The sequence below is a fragment of the Bos mutus genome, chromosome 6 (assembly GCF_027580195.1).
Source record: "Bos mutus isolate GX-2022 chromosome 6, NWIPB_WYAK_1.1, whole genome shotgun sequence".
Taxonomy (NCBI): domain Eukaryota; kingdom Metazoa; phylum Chordata; class Mammalia; order Artiodactyla; family Bovidae; genus Bos; species Bos mutus.
In genome coordinates, this window is record NC_091622.1 from 112,970,601 (window position 1) to 112,982,624 (window position 12,024).

At 53.5% G+C, this 12,024-nt stretch overlaps 1 protein-coding gene across 6 annotated transcripts in view; it reads left to right on the forward strand.

Moving 5' to 3' along the window:
* TBC1D14 (TBC1 domain family member 14) overlaps nucleotides 1-12,024 on the forward strand; it is a 109,509-nt gene that overhangs the window by 80,903 nt on the left and 16,582 nt on the right. For 5 of the 6 annotated variants that reach the window (XR_011464561.1, XM_005906256.3, XM_070372753.1 and 2 more), the window contains 5 exons: nucleotides 3,099-3,179; nucleotides 4,273-4,367; nucleotides 5,137-5,208; nucleotides 6,041-6,169; nucleotides 7,313-7,422. Coding sequence is in view for 5 of the 6 variants with exons in the window: in XM_005906256.3 (XP_005906318.1) it covers nucleotides 3,099-3,179; nucleotides 4,273-4,367; nucleotides 5,137-5,208; nucleotides 6,041-6,169; nucleotides 7,313-7,422 (487 nt within the window). In the remaining variant the exon portion in view is untranslated. The remainder of the gene's footprint in view (nucleotides 1-3,098; nucleotides 3,180-4,272; nucleotides 4,368-5,136; nucleotides 5,209-6,040; nucleotides 6,170-7,312; nucleotides 7,423-12,024) is intronic. The other variant, XM_070372752.1, reaches the window with a different exon arrangement.

The window sequence follows — 12,024 nt, forward strand, 5'->3', positions numbered from 1 at the left end:
AGAGTGAAACCCACCCTAGGAGCTCGGGCTCACAATGAAGTGTCTGGGAAACAGGAATCTTTACTTCCCTCCCTTCCCCTCTGTCTGCAGTCTGGAATAAACATATTCTACATTTAGACCTGCAGTGTTCTAGATCAGGTTCTTTGTTGTGGTTTTTTTTGGTGTTTTCTTGTCTGGAATTCATTTGTGTTTATTGCCTTACTTGTCCTTACTTCGGTTCCTTACAACAACCGACAGTTGTTGATGAAAGTAATATCGAATTTCCTCTCTGCAGTCTACACTGCCCAGGCCAGGAACTCTTCCCTTATCTCCTCTGTATTAGTGCCCAGCTTGTAGAGTTCGTGGTGGCTGGCTTTTTTTTTTTACCCTCTTGAAGGCCCTTGAGTGTAAAATAGATTGGTTTGTAGCTTCTCCATGGCTGGGGTTCATACTGTTGTTGTAAGTTTTATTTTGTAAGATACCGATCTTACACTGTCATTTCAGCCCTGGCCAGCAGTGTTCTTCCTCTTGAGTAGTGACAGCTGGTTGGGTGGATGGTTACTGGTTCTTTTCTTTGTCATCTCCTCAGAGTTCCATTTTTTTGTCGTTGTTAGTCCATACCTGCCCCAAACTTAACATCTGTAGGTGAAAAGATGGGTAACATTACTTGTGGAAATGGTTTCACAAAAGCTTCCCCAGAAGTCAGCGTCTGGAGAATGGACCACAGTTTGTCTCAGTCCCTGTTCTTGAGAATTTCTAAACGTGTCAGTGGCTCTAAGCCTGCTGGGCGCAATGCAGCATGCTCTGAGTGTGTGTATTCTATTTAATTTTTCGTTCTCACTGTCGGCTGCACTGATTTCATTTAAATTAAAGTCCTCCATAGTCTATATCAGTGTATCAGGCTAAATGGCTTGATTAGTCAGCTCCATGCCTTGACAGTCTGCGTAAGTCTCGACACTGGACGGTTTTATTTAAATCGTGTCTTTCTTGTGTAGCTGAAGTCAGGTGCCCACCTCACTTGGTGCTCAGCAGGGTGGGGCCTCATGCTGTGCCTTCGTCACCCGAAACCCTGCACAACCTCTGCAGTCAGGCCCTCAGGGAGTGTTTGCTGGATGAATGAAGGAGCAGGCGGATGAGTGTGAATGCTGCCTTATTGGGTCCTCCTTAACCTCAAGGTTGGCTGTGTATTGAAGCCACCGTGGCTGCACTGATGAGCTTGAAGCCCCCTCTTGAGGCCAGGCATCGGGTAGGCCCTTTCTCACGTCTCCGTGAACGTTGACCGCAGTCTGAGGGGCAGGGACTGTTGGCCTTGTTTCCCTACTGAGGAAGTCAGCCACCCTGACAGGTTAGTCAGCTAACCCTGAAGCCCAGGCTGCGGTTTGGGAAGCCCCAAGGTTTTGCTGTTTCTGTGGCTGTGCAATTGGAAACTCACTGAAAGTCAGCCTGGTAGTACCGTTACCTTCACCTTTGAGGGAGTTAGCCTTGTACTTCGAAGCTCCTCCAGGAAGAAGGTGGGGTCACTGTTTGAACTCCCTCTCTCCCCACACACGCACGCCAGCTAAAGCGTGGCGGTGTTGTGGAAACTGCCCTTTGCCCCATGTTCCCCAGGGCTGCCTGCGTCTGTGCTGTAACTGTCGGGCGCCTCACTGGGGAGCGGCTCCCAGTGGTCGGGCCACGTGGTGGCTTTCCTCCACCTCCTGCCAAGATGAGCAGAGCTCCGCCCGCCTCCTGGAAGCAGAGTGAGCAGGGGCGCCCCAGACCCTGTGTCCTCCGGCTCAGCACACCCCCAGGTTTGTCCCACAAGCAGCTGAGTTCAGACACCCGCTGCCTTCCAGGTTAATATGACGTGAATGTGATGTTACGTTTCACAGTTGTTCTGCTCTTACAGACAAGCGTAGATTGTACGTCAGGTCCTTCCTTTACAAGGTTAGCAGGAGGTTGGTAATCAGAATTTAGCTTGTTACAACACAATAGTGTTACTAGAATTTGACTTATATTTTTAAAAATAGCATTTACTGTCTGGGGGGCAGTTGTGCTTCGCTTTATATTCCAGAAGTACTGAAGGGAAGAATAAAGTGGTAGGAATTCTCTGGGTAGCAGCAGTTAAGTCTCAGTGATTGTTCCTGATCCAGGGCAGCCAGTGGCTGGGCAGTGTTCGAGCCAGAGGAGCCGGGAGGCGCGGGGGCTGGGTGGGGGCAGCAGAGGCTCGGAGGTGTCTCTGGGTTCAGTCTCTGAGGAAGGGTGGGCCGTGGAGGTCTGCATACGCAGTGAGGTTTGTGAGCTCAAGTTGTTTCACCATGGCCAGACTGCCCGAAGAGAAGAATGAGTAAATACGTCCCAGATGTGAAGACTGGCAGTTGCCTGGTGAGCCTTGCTGCCACTGGGAAGACTTATTTTGAAACTTATGCCTGTGTTGCTTTCACCCTCCTGCGCTTTCAGGCAATAAGCCCAGGAGGACTGGGCCTGGGGGTAGCGCTTCCATCTTGTCTTTATTTGAAACCAGATGGGTTTTCTGCTTGTTTCCTGCTTTGTTCATCGGTCATGTGCTCACTGAGTGTCCTGGTCTGTGTCTGTCCCAGTGCTGTTTGTTCTGGATTCAGACATGACCAGAGACCCTCACAGTCTCACCCCGGAGCTCAGAGTCTAGTGAGGCCATAGCCTCATCGAACACATCAAAACAAAACAGCTTTACGGGTGGGTGGTGTGAGAAACCAGGCGTAGTGACGTTTGGGCTTCCCTGGCGGCTCAGACAGTAAAGCGTCTGCCCACAACGCAGGAGACCCGGGTTCCATCCCTGGGTCGGGAAGATCCCCTGGAGAAGGAAATGGCAACCCACTCCGGTACTCTTGCCTAGAAAATTCCACGGATGGAGGAGCCTGGTGGGCTGCAGTCCATGGGGTCACAAAAGGGTCGGACACGACTGAGCGACTTCATGATAGTGGCATTTTGTGTATTTCTTTGTATATGGTGATGTCTTTAGAAAACAGAAGTGCCTTCCGGCCAGAAGGGAGGAAGTAGCTATAATCGTGGAGTCTGTGGTTGAACTTTAATTATTTGAACGAGGCGGCAGTGTATTCTCTGGTGTGCACGTGATAACTTACCGAAGGCTTTTCTTCCAGAGCTCTTCGACATCTGTCTCGCCCGAGCAAAGGAGCGGTGGCGGTCCTTTAGCACGGGAGGCTCTGAAGCGGAGACCGAAGGTGTGTGTGGCGGCAACACCAGTGGGTTCTTTTGGTCAGCTATACAAGTTGTAAATATTATGCACATCATTATTACTTAACAAGGAAAACTTCCTTAACTGAAACAGCGGTTGGTGCAAATTTATGAAAGCTTCATGGGAAAAGGGATTAAAAAAATTTTTTTTGGCTGTGTAGTATGGCACACCGGATCTTAGTTCCCTGACTAAGGAACCTGGCCTTGAACCTGGGCTTAAGCGCCTGAGTCCTAACCAGTAGACCACCAGGGAATTCCCAAAAAGGGATTTTTTTTTTTTTTAAGATCAAATGAGTTAAAGAAAAAAAAGCTTTTATAAGACAGATGATACCAGTTCCTGAGAGTTGTCTGTGTCCAGACGTGCTGGAGGGCTGGGCATCATGTACGGCTTCCTGTGTTCGCTGATGGACAGTAGCCTGGCCCCCAGGAGGGCTCAAGTGCCGGTTTATAGAGGACAGCTGGAGCGCCTTCCAAAGGGACGGGAACACTGCCTGTTCCTAGGTTATGCTTTCAGAGTTTTCCACGACACACAAATGATTATGGTTGCTTCTGTTGGTTAAGTAGTATCTTTTCTGCTGATCGTTTTTTATACCATGTGGTATTGGAATTTTAAAAATATAAAGCAAGTTATCCATAGTTATTTGTTACAAATAACACACAGTGATGTTATACTGCAGTAACTCCCATATAGTCTACGTTTATAGCAGCAATGTTCTAGATCAAATGATTTTTCTGATGTTATCCATGTCTGGAATTCATTTGTGTTTATTCCCTTACTTGTCCTTAATTCCTTAATTCCAACTATCAACAGTTGTTGATAAGGTAATAACAAATTAGATCGTGATTTCAGACCCTAGAAAATATCTGATGATGACCTAGCCTTAGACGGTGCTGTGAGATTTTTGCTCTTAAAGTAAAGAACTCTGCAAACTGTTGATGCTGTAGGCTCAGGTTGTAATTAGGTCCACATGCTCCTGAAGACTGTCCCTTCCTTGTTTGATTCTCTGAAGAGTTTGAAGCCTTGCAGTCGCTCCACAGACTTGCCTCTGAGAGGTGTGATGACTCCTGGTCTTTTGACAGATGCTGGTTTTTCAGCAGCAGACAGAGAAGCCAGTCTGGAGCTGATTAAACTGGACATCTCCAGAACATTCCCCAGTCTCTGCATTTTCCAGCAAGTAGGTGGTGGTGATCTGTTACTTTCAGTATGTTTTGTCTAAAATGCCAAATTGCATGCATTTGTGATCAGATTTGAAAAGTACTGGGGATCTTTGTTGGGAGGGTGGGTCTTTTGCTAATACTTTCAGACTCTTAAAAATAAGGATGACTAATGATGGACAGGGAAGCCTGGTGTGCTGCAGTCCATGGGGTTGCAAAGAGTCAGACACGACTGAGCAACTGAGGTGAACTGAACTGAATCCTCTCTGACGGATGGTTAATGTGACTTGGGAATACCCAGTCTGGTTCTGCCATGCCCGTGTTCCTAGCATCATGCTTTGCACACACTGGGTAACCAGTAAAGGATAGTGGAGTGAACAGCAGCAGATGAGTCAGCCGCCTGCACCTGCCGTGCTGAAGCGTCGTAAACACAGACAGTGACAGGCAGCGGGGTCAAGGGGGCAGAGAGAACCATCAGGACGAGGGTACGGCTGGAGGCAGAGGCAGACTGACCATGGGCACCTACCTGCTCTGGAGAGCCTGGGTACCCGGTCACCGTGAACTTGACGGGGCAGTACAGTCACCCGGCAGCAGCTGGATTAAGGGTGTTGTTCCAGTGTGGTGCTCACACCGGCGCACCAGCTTGTTTCAGAGCAACTTTGTGGGTCGAGCGCGTCAGCCGTGGCCAGTGGTTCACTTGTCTGGTGCCGTGGCGGTGCCGAGCTGCCGCGGCGGCGGGCCCTGCGCGCTGACCTGGCTGACACGTGTCTCGTGTGTTGGTCCTTGTAGGGTGGCCCGTACCACGACATGCTGCACAGCGTTTTGGGCGCGTACACTTGTTACCGACCGGATGTGGGTTATGTAAGTGAACCTTTCCGAGATTTTCTGACGTTCTCCTCTAGAAAGAAAGTCATGCTCTCCGCCATCTCACCGTAGCAGCAGATGGTGGGTCACGTGCCCCCATTTTTGTGAGCTATGAAAGGCTCACGGTCAATGACTCGCCTCAGTTTCCTCGTAGGGAGATTGAGCTGCCCTGGCTACTCTGTGGCATCCATCTTTTTTTTTTTTTTTTAAAGCCTGACGTACGAGCCTAGTCGCTCAGTTGAGTCCGACTCTTGTTGCGACCCGGTGGACTATATAGCCCACCAGGCTCCTCTAGGTCCGTGAGATTTCCCCAGCAAGAATACTGGAGCAGGTGGCCGTTTCCTTCTCCATAGATCACGTTTCAGTTGGGTTTGATTTTCATGTTTTGCATGTGATTCTTTTTTTTCCCCCGACATTAAATCAAAAAAAGCTTTTTAGTTGTAACTGTTTTAAAATTACACTGCTGCGGTTTCTGCGGCTAGTGGACGCGTGCTGGCACGGCTTTAGGGTGACGTGTTCCCTTAGGTGTGCATTTCCATGGTGCCCGGACGCCGGACCTTCCCAAAGGCAGCGGGTCTGTGAGGTGCAGGAGGAGGGTGTGCGAATGAAGGAGTGCAGACAGGTGGCCGGCGTGGCAGGGCGGCGACTCTGCGTCAGGATGGGCAGGGCCCTCGAGGCCGTGGGCCTAGCCTGCGGGGGTGGCAGCGGGTGGGGGCAGCGTGGGCCCTTCCAGCGCAAGGGCATGTGGGCTCCTCCTTCAGGGAGACGCAGGGGCTGCTCCAACCGCGGTGGCTGCCGGTGGTTTGACCGCCCTCTTTCCTCCTCTCAGGTTCAGGGCATGTCCTTCATAGCGGCCGTATTGATCTTGAACTTGGATACTGCAGATGCCTTCATTGCTTTTTCTAATCTTTTGAATAAACCCTGTCAAATGGCATTTTTCCGAGTGGACCATGGCCTTGTAAGTATCCCCATGTGTGTGTGGTGCCCTGGGTGCCGTGTCTGCACAGAGCAAGAGCAGCTGTGCCCTTCTGTTCGGTGGGAAGCTTCCATTTTCCCCTCCCCGGGGTTACTTAGAGCAAGTAGTGCTATACAGCGTGGAGGATTACCGGGGCACTGTGTTGACTCTGAAAAACGGGCGGTTAATAGCCATACATATGAATTTCGAAATGCATTCTTCCAGCAAGTGTTTCTGAGAATAAACCCTTGGCGTGAGAGGGGACGGGTGCCCCCACACGGACATCCTTGCTTTGTTTCAGAGCAGGCCCTTGGCCCGGTTCCCCCACGTGGAGGTCCGCGGGGGAGGCCGGTGCCCTGCCGCTGTTTCGGCGCCGCACCCTGGTTGGTGCATCGTGCTTTCCCGCAGACCCCGTAGGAAGTTGAAGAACCCGTGCCGGCAAGACGTGGGCTGGGGTGGCTGGCTCCCTGTCCCTTCTGTGTTTTCTCCCGAGCTGTCTCCTGGGCTGCACGTGAGGAGGCCCACGGTCACCCTTCCCTGAGTGTCAGTATCACACCCCCTCTGGGAAGGCCGGGGGTCGGCACGGAGGCTGTGTGTTTCCTCAGATCATCCTTAGATGGCGCATTCCTTTCTGGTTCTTGGAGGAGAATGAGCCGTCAGGGGTCAGCCTTTGCCATGGGCCAGGGCGCGAGTTGGAGGCCGCACCTTGCAGGCGCGCGAGGCGCCCTCGTTAGGCAAGTTACGCACCTGCTCTGCAGAAGGAAGGGCGCCAACCCGGTGTTCCTGCCTGGAGAATCCCACAGATAGAGGGGCCTAGTGGGCCACAGTCCATGGGGTCACGAAGTCAGACACGAGTGAGTGACTAACACTCTCTCTAACACTCTGGGTTTCAGTTCTTTTATCTACAGGTTGAAGAAATGATGAGGTGTAGTCAGTTACAGTGACGTTACAGGGAGGTTAGAGATTATGCCTGTTTAGAAATCGCCGGTTCGCTGCCTGGTTTAGGGTTACCAGTAAATATATGTGAGCAGTTTACATACGAAGATGATTGTTGGAATCTAGGGGCATTAAGTATACTGACTTTCCCTGAAGATTGGAAACGTGCTGATAATGTATTTATTAGTGTATTTCACATTTTCTCCCCAGATGTTGACGTACTTTGCTGCATTTGAGGTATTCTTTGAAGAAAATTTGCCGAAATTATTTGCTCATTTCAAGAAAAACAACTTAACTCCAGACATCTACCTAATTGATTGGTAAGACTGCATTTTTATGCATCTTGAGAGTGTTTTCTCATGTCTGTGCCCCCATCATTCATTCCTCACTGCCGGCTTCTTCTGGGGCCCAGGTGGCCCCCCACCTCCTGCTTTACAGTCTCCCTTCTGTCCCGAGCCCAAGACGCCCTGTGTTCACAGCCCGGGCTGCCGGTTATCAGCTCGTCTCTGGTCCTCTCTTGATGCCACGTGACTTTCACCAGTCCTTCCCAACTCCCTCCAGGGGAGGAAGGTGCCTTGGACCTCTGTGTTTCCAAGATTCTATTTACTTGTTCCTCCCCGAGACGTCACTCAGCCCTTGGCCTGTGCGGGCTCTCCGTTGGGATCGGGGGCAGACTCGGCACTTTATGTCCAAAGCTCCCACCTGGAGGAGCGCCTGGACCGGGGGCCGTGCAGCCTGTGGGGGCGTCAGGGCCCACGGGGATGACCCCGAGCTGGAGCCGAGGCCTGCCGTTAGCATGCGCACTCTGGGATCAGCAGGCCACGGCTGGTGGGGTGGGATGTGGGAGCCTCCTGCAAAGGGCCAGGGCAGCAGGCGCGAGCTCCAGAAGCTGAGTCAGGGGTCGTGGATGCCAAGCTGAGGGGCTCAGGCAGGAGTCCAAGGGCCAGAGGGAGAGGCTGGCGGCTTCCACTTGGGGCGAGGATGGCGGCGGGTTCCGCCCAGAAGTGAGTTTCCGGTTCCCGGGGAGGCAGGGGAACCGGGAGGCAGAGACAGTGAAGGGGAAGGACCGGGGCTTGAGCTGAGGCCGCAGAAGTGGGTGGAGGGCCGGGGGGGGTCGCACTGGCCAGAGGCGGGGCCCTGGGGCATACTGTGGTCGTGAGGGGTGCCGCGGGTGCCATCAGCCGCGCCAGGCTGGGCTTGGCAGGATGGCGAGCCGAGCCGGTGTTGGACACGGTGGTTTTAGGGCACCTGTCGGACATCGAAGTGGCCGTACAGATATAGGGTTCCAGAGAATTCCTGCTGGAGCCTAGACCAGGAAGTCTTCATGCAGGTTGGATTAGTTGCCTGAGGAGAGGCTGGAAAGGCTGGGGTGTCCCCCACCGGGCACCAGGTGAGGAGGCCAGGGCCTCCTGGGGAACAGGGAGCGGTGTCTTGGGTCCCGGAATCCCGCCTGAGCTCCGGCCACTCCCGTTACGTCCCTGTAGCCCGAGCACGGCTGAGGAGCCTCCCTGAGCCTGTGGCCTCGTCTGTCCACCCAGACGACTGGCCTCTGAGGGCCCTGTACGGGGCACCAGCCTTGCGAAGGCCTCCGGCTCGCAGAAGGAGGCGTCTCTGGACCGAGAGGCCGTTTGGGTTTTTGCACCAACGTGCGCGGTGAGCCCACAGCTGCTAGGAACACACAGCGGACTTGGCTTTCCTCTGTGCTACTTGTTTCAGGAGGCAAAGGCTTACCTCTACAAGGCAAAGGCCAAATGTCTTCTGAAATGAGGCCCCGCCCTTTAAGTAAAGCTGATTTGTCTGCTCCCGTGGGAGCAAGCCTGGGGGATGTTGCTTCTGTCCTGAATCCCGGAACCGTTCGAATTCTGCTGAATTCGTGCTGGAGATGAGGGTGTGGAGGTCGGGGCTGGTGTCACTGTGGGTCAGTCCAGACGTGAGGCCACGAAGCCGCCACTGGTGGGGGCTGGGCTGGCCTGGCCTGTCTGGGAGTGTTTGGGGCCAGGGTTAAAGGTCACCTCCATTTAACCAACAAATGATTTCTCCACACTGTGAACACTCAACTCTTGCACAGACTGTCCTGCTACACGCCTGTTTGTGCACCTGTGCTGTGAGATTTGACTGTGAACCCTGACCTCGCAGATTCCCAGGCCTGAAGAGTGTCAATGGAGGGTCATATGGGATGAGAGTCTTCAGCTTTGACATTATCTGCTTAGGCCACCGAGTTAGAGTCTTAGGATTCCCGGCTCACGAGGAACTTTGGAAAACACTGTCCTGGAATAGTGTCTCTCAAGCTTATTTTTGCCCTGACTTGCAAAAGTAAATCAGTTGTGTGTTGTGACGCAGTGTGTGGCCGTGTGTTTGGAGCAATATAAGATAACGTATATGACAGAAACAGTTGTAAGAAACAATACTCACCAGCCTTTATTATGTGTAGAGAGCATGCTGAAGTCTTCTGTTTTCTTGGTGCAAAAAAAAACCAGGCTGCTGCTGCTCCGTGCCGATGGTGTTACAGGGCAGCGGTCAGTGACGGCCACGACGGGCAGCATGAGGGGTGCTGTACTGCAGGGAGCGTCTCTGCTTCATTCCAGGGTGATGGGGGAGAGGGGCCCAGGCCACAGGGACTCGCATCTGTTAGCGCTTCTCACGGTATCTCATTTATCCAACCCTTAGAACAGGCCCCAGGAGCGAATCGTAAGACATCTGTTTGACACGTGAGGAAATGGAGGCTCGGCGAGGCAGAATGACTTGCCTGAGGTTGTTGGCTTGCTGGATGGCAGCGCTGGTGTTCGAGCTCAGGGCCAGCTCCAGAGCCTGCATGCGTCCCCTCGGAGTGGGTTGAGTCTGAGGGATTTCTTAACCAAGGCAGCATACCCCGTGCGGAGGGCCCCAGAGCTGCAGTCTATGTGTTGGTGAGCGTGGGCGGCGAGGGTCGGACGTGTGGGTGGTGAACGTGGAGCAGAGCGCAGGTGTCTGGGTGCAGGGCCGCTCCAAGGACTCCTGCCCTTAGACCTTGTGACGTGATGTGCTTGGAGCCTGAGGCCCTGTGGATGCTCGCGGTGCCTGGGTGCGGTGTGGCCTCTGCTGGTGCTGGGGCCTGGCTGCTTCCTGGAATCAGGGCCATGGGTGCCCTGTCTGTGTTTGCAGTCCCAGCGCGGGGCCGGGCGCACAGGGGGTCGTTAGTAGGTATTTGAGTTGATCTAAGCCCAGGAAACCGCGCAGTGCACATCTGAGCGCGTCCGCAGGGACCCAGGCTGTCCGTGCGGTGCTCACGGGCAGGTGGAAGCTCAGAGCAGGAACAAGGAGGGAAGGAAGCCCAGGGAAAGGGTTGCTCAGGACCTGCCCCAGAGGCTGGTGTTTCAGAGACACCGCTGCCCTGTTGCATCTTCACAGCACCTGGAGCAGTCCCCTTTTAGCACAGAGGGAGCCAGCGAGGCCCGTCCCGCAGTGGGCAGCCCAGGTGGCCCTCTCTCCGTGCTCATCCTGCTTCTGCTGTGTCCCAGCCCCTTCCCCGGCCACGTCTGCTCCCCAGCGGCAGGGCTGCCTCAGGCACACACGGCTGTGCGGGTGTCTGCAGAAGATCAGGTCGCTACCCCCACCCCCTGGGCCCCCGGCCCTCTGCACGGCTGTGGGCCCCGCGGTTTGGCTGCTGAGTGTCCTGGGTGAGCCGTGTGGGTGCTCATGGGAGACCTCTCTGCCTGCCAGGAGCCGTTTAGGACTTGCTCCTTCTTCCATCGCGGGACACTTTCTCCACCCCCTGGGTTATTGCATTAGTTTTATAAGACGTGGTCTTGCCCAGTCTGAGAGCCCCTCTTCCAGAACCCCTCTCTCTCCCCTCCCCACAGCGGTTGGGGTTCCCTTCATGAGAGCACCCCTGTTTCTCGCTGCCCCCGCAGTGGACCCAGTGCAGTCGGTGTCCTCAGTGACCCCCGTGCCCGGCCCCATGCTGGGCTTGGAGTCCTGGACCCAGGGATGCACCCGCTCCCAAGGGGCCCCTTCCTCGGGTCTGAGGTGCACGGAGTCCAGCCTGTGTCTCGCACGGGTGCCCGCCTCCCCACGTGTTCAGGGGCTGCCGTCTGCCCAGCGCTGCAGAGACTTCACGGTGGAGACTCAGATTCACTTGCTGAGGCCGTCCTCCTGGCAGGGATCTTACCCAGTGTGCTCGTCTCTCCTCTCAGCTCACACAGACACAGGGGGCCGAGCGGGCTCTCGCCCTCCATTCCCGGCTTCCTACAGAGTTTCCATCGTTCAGACCATCAGATGTCCGTGTTTTGTGGGAGAACTGACATGCAGTCAGTTAACTTGTCAGAATATTTCCCACTGCTGTCAAATATTAGAGTTATTAGGAGGCATGGATAGGTTTTGTAATAGATAATCCTGAATTAATGGAATAATTAAGCAGAACATTCTGTATCCTGATTAACGTTTCTTGAACGTTTGGTGGTACTTGGAGATCCTGTCATCGTACCGAGTCTCTACCTTAAAGGCAGGTTGGGGTGAAATTACTGACGGAAGAGTTTTGTTTCCATGGCATCCAGCATCCTTTTCATTCATAGCTTCTACTTTCCGGTTTCAGTCAGTTCAGTCACTCAGTCGTGTCCAACTCTTTGCAACCCCATGGACTGCAGCACACCAGGCCTCCCTGTCCATCACCAACTCCCAGAGGTTACTCTCAAAATCATGTCCATTGAGTCGGTGATGCCATCCAACCATCTCATCCTCTGTCGTTCCCTTCTCCTCCTGCCTTCAATCATTCCCAGCATCAGGGTCTTTTCAAATGAATCAATTCTTCACATCAGGTGGCCAAAATATTGGAGTTTCAGCTTTAGCATCAGAGCTTCCAATGAATATTCAGGACTGATTTCCTTTAGGATGGACTGGTTGAATCTCCTTGCAGTCCAAGGGACTCTCAAGAGTCTTTTCCAACT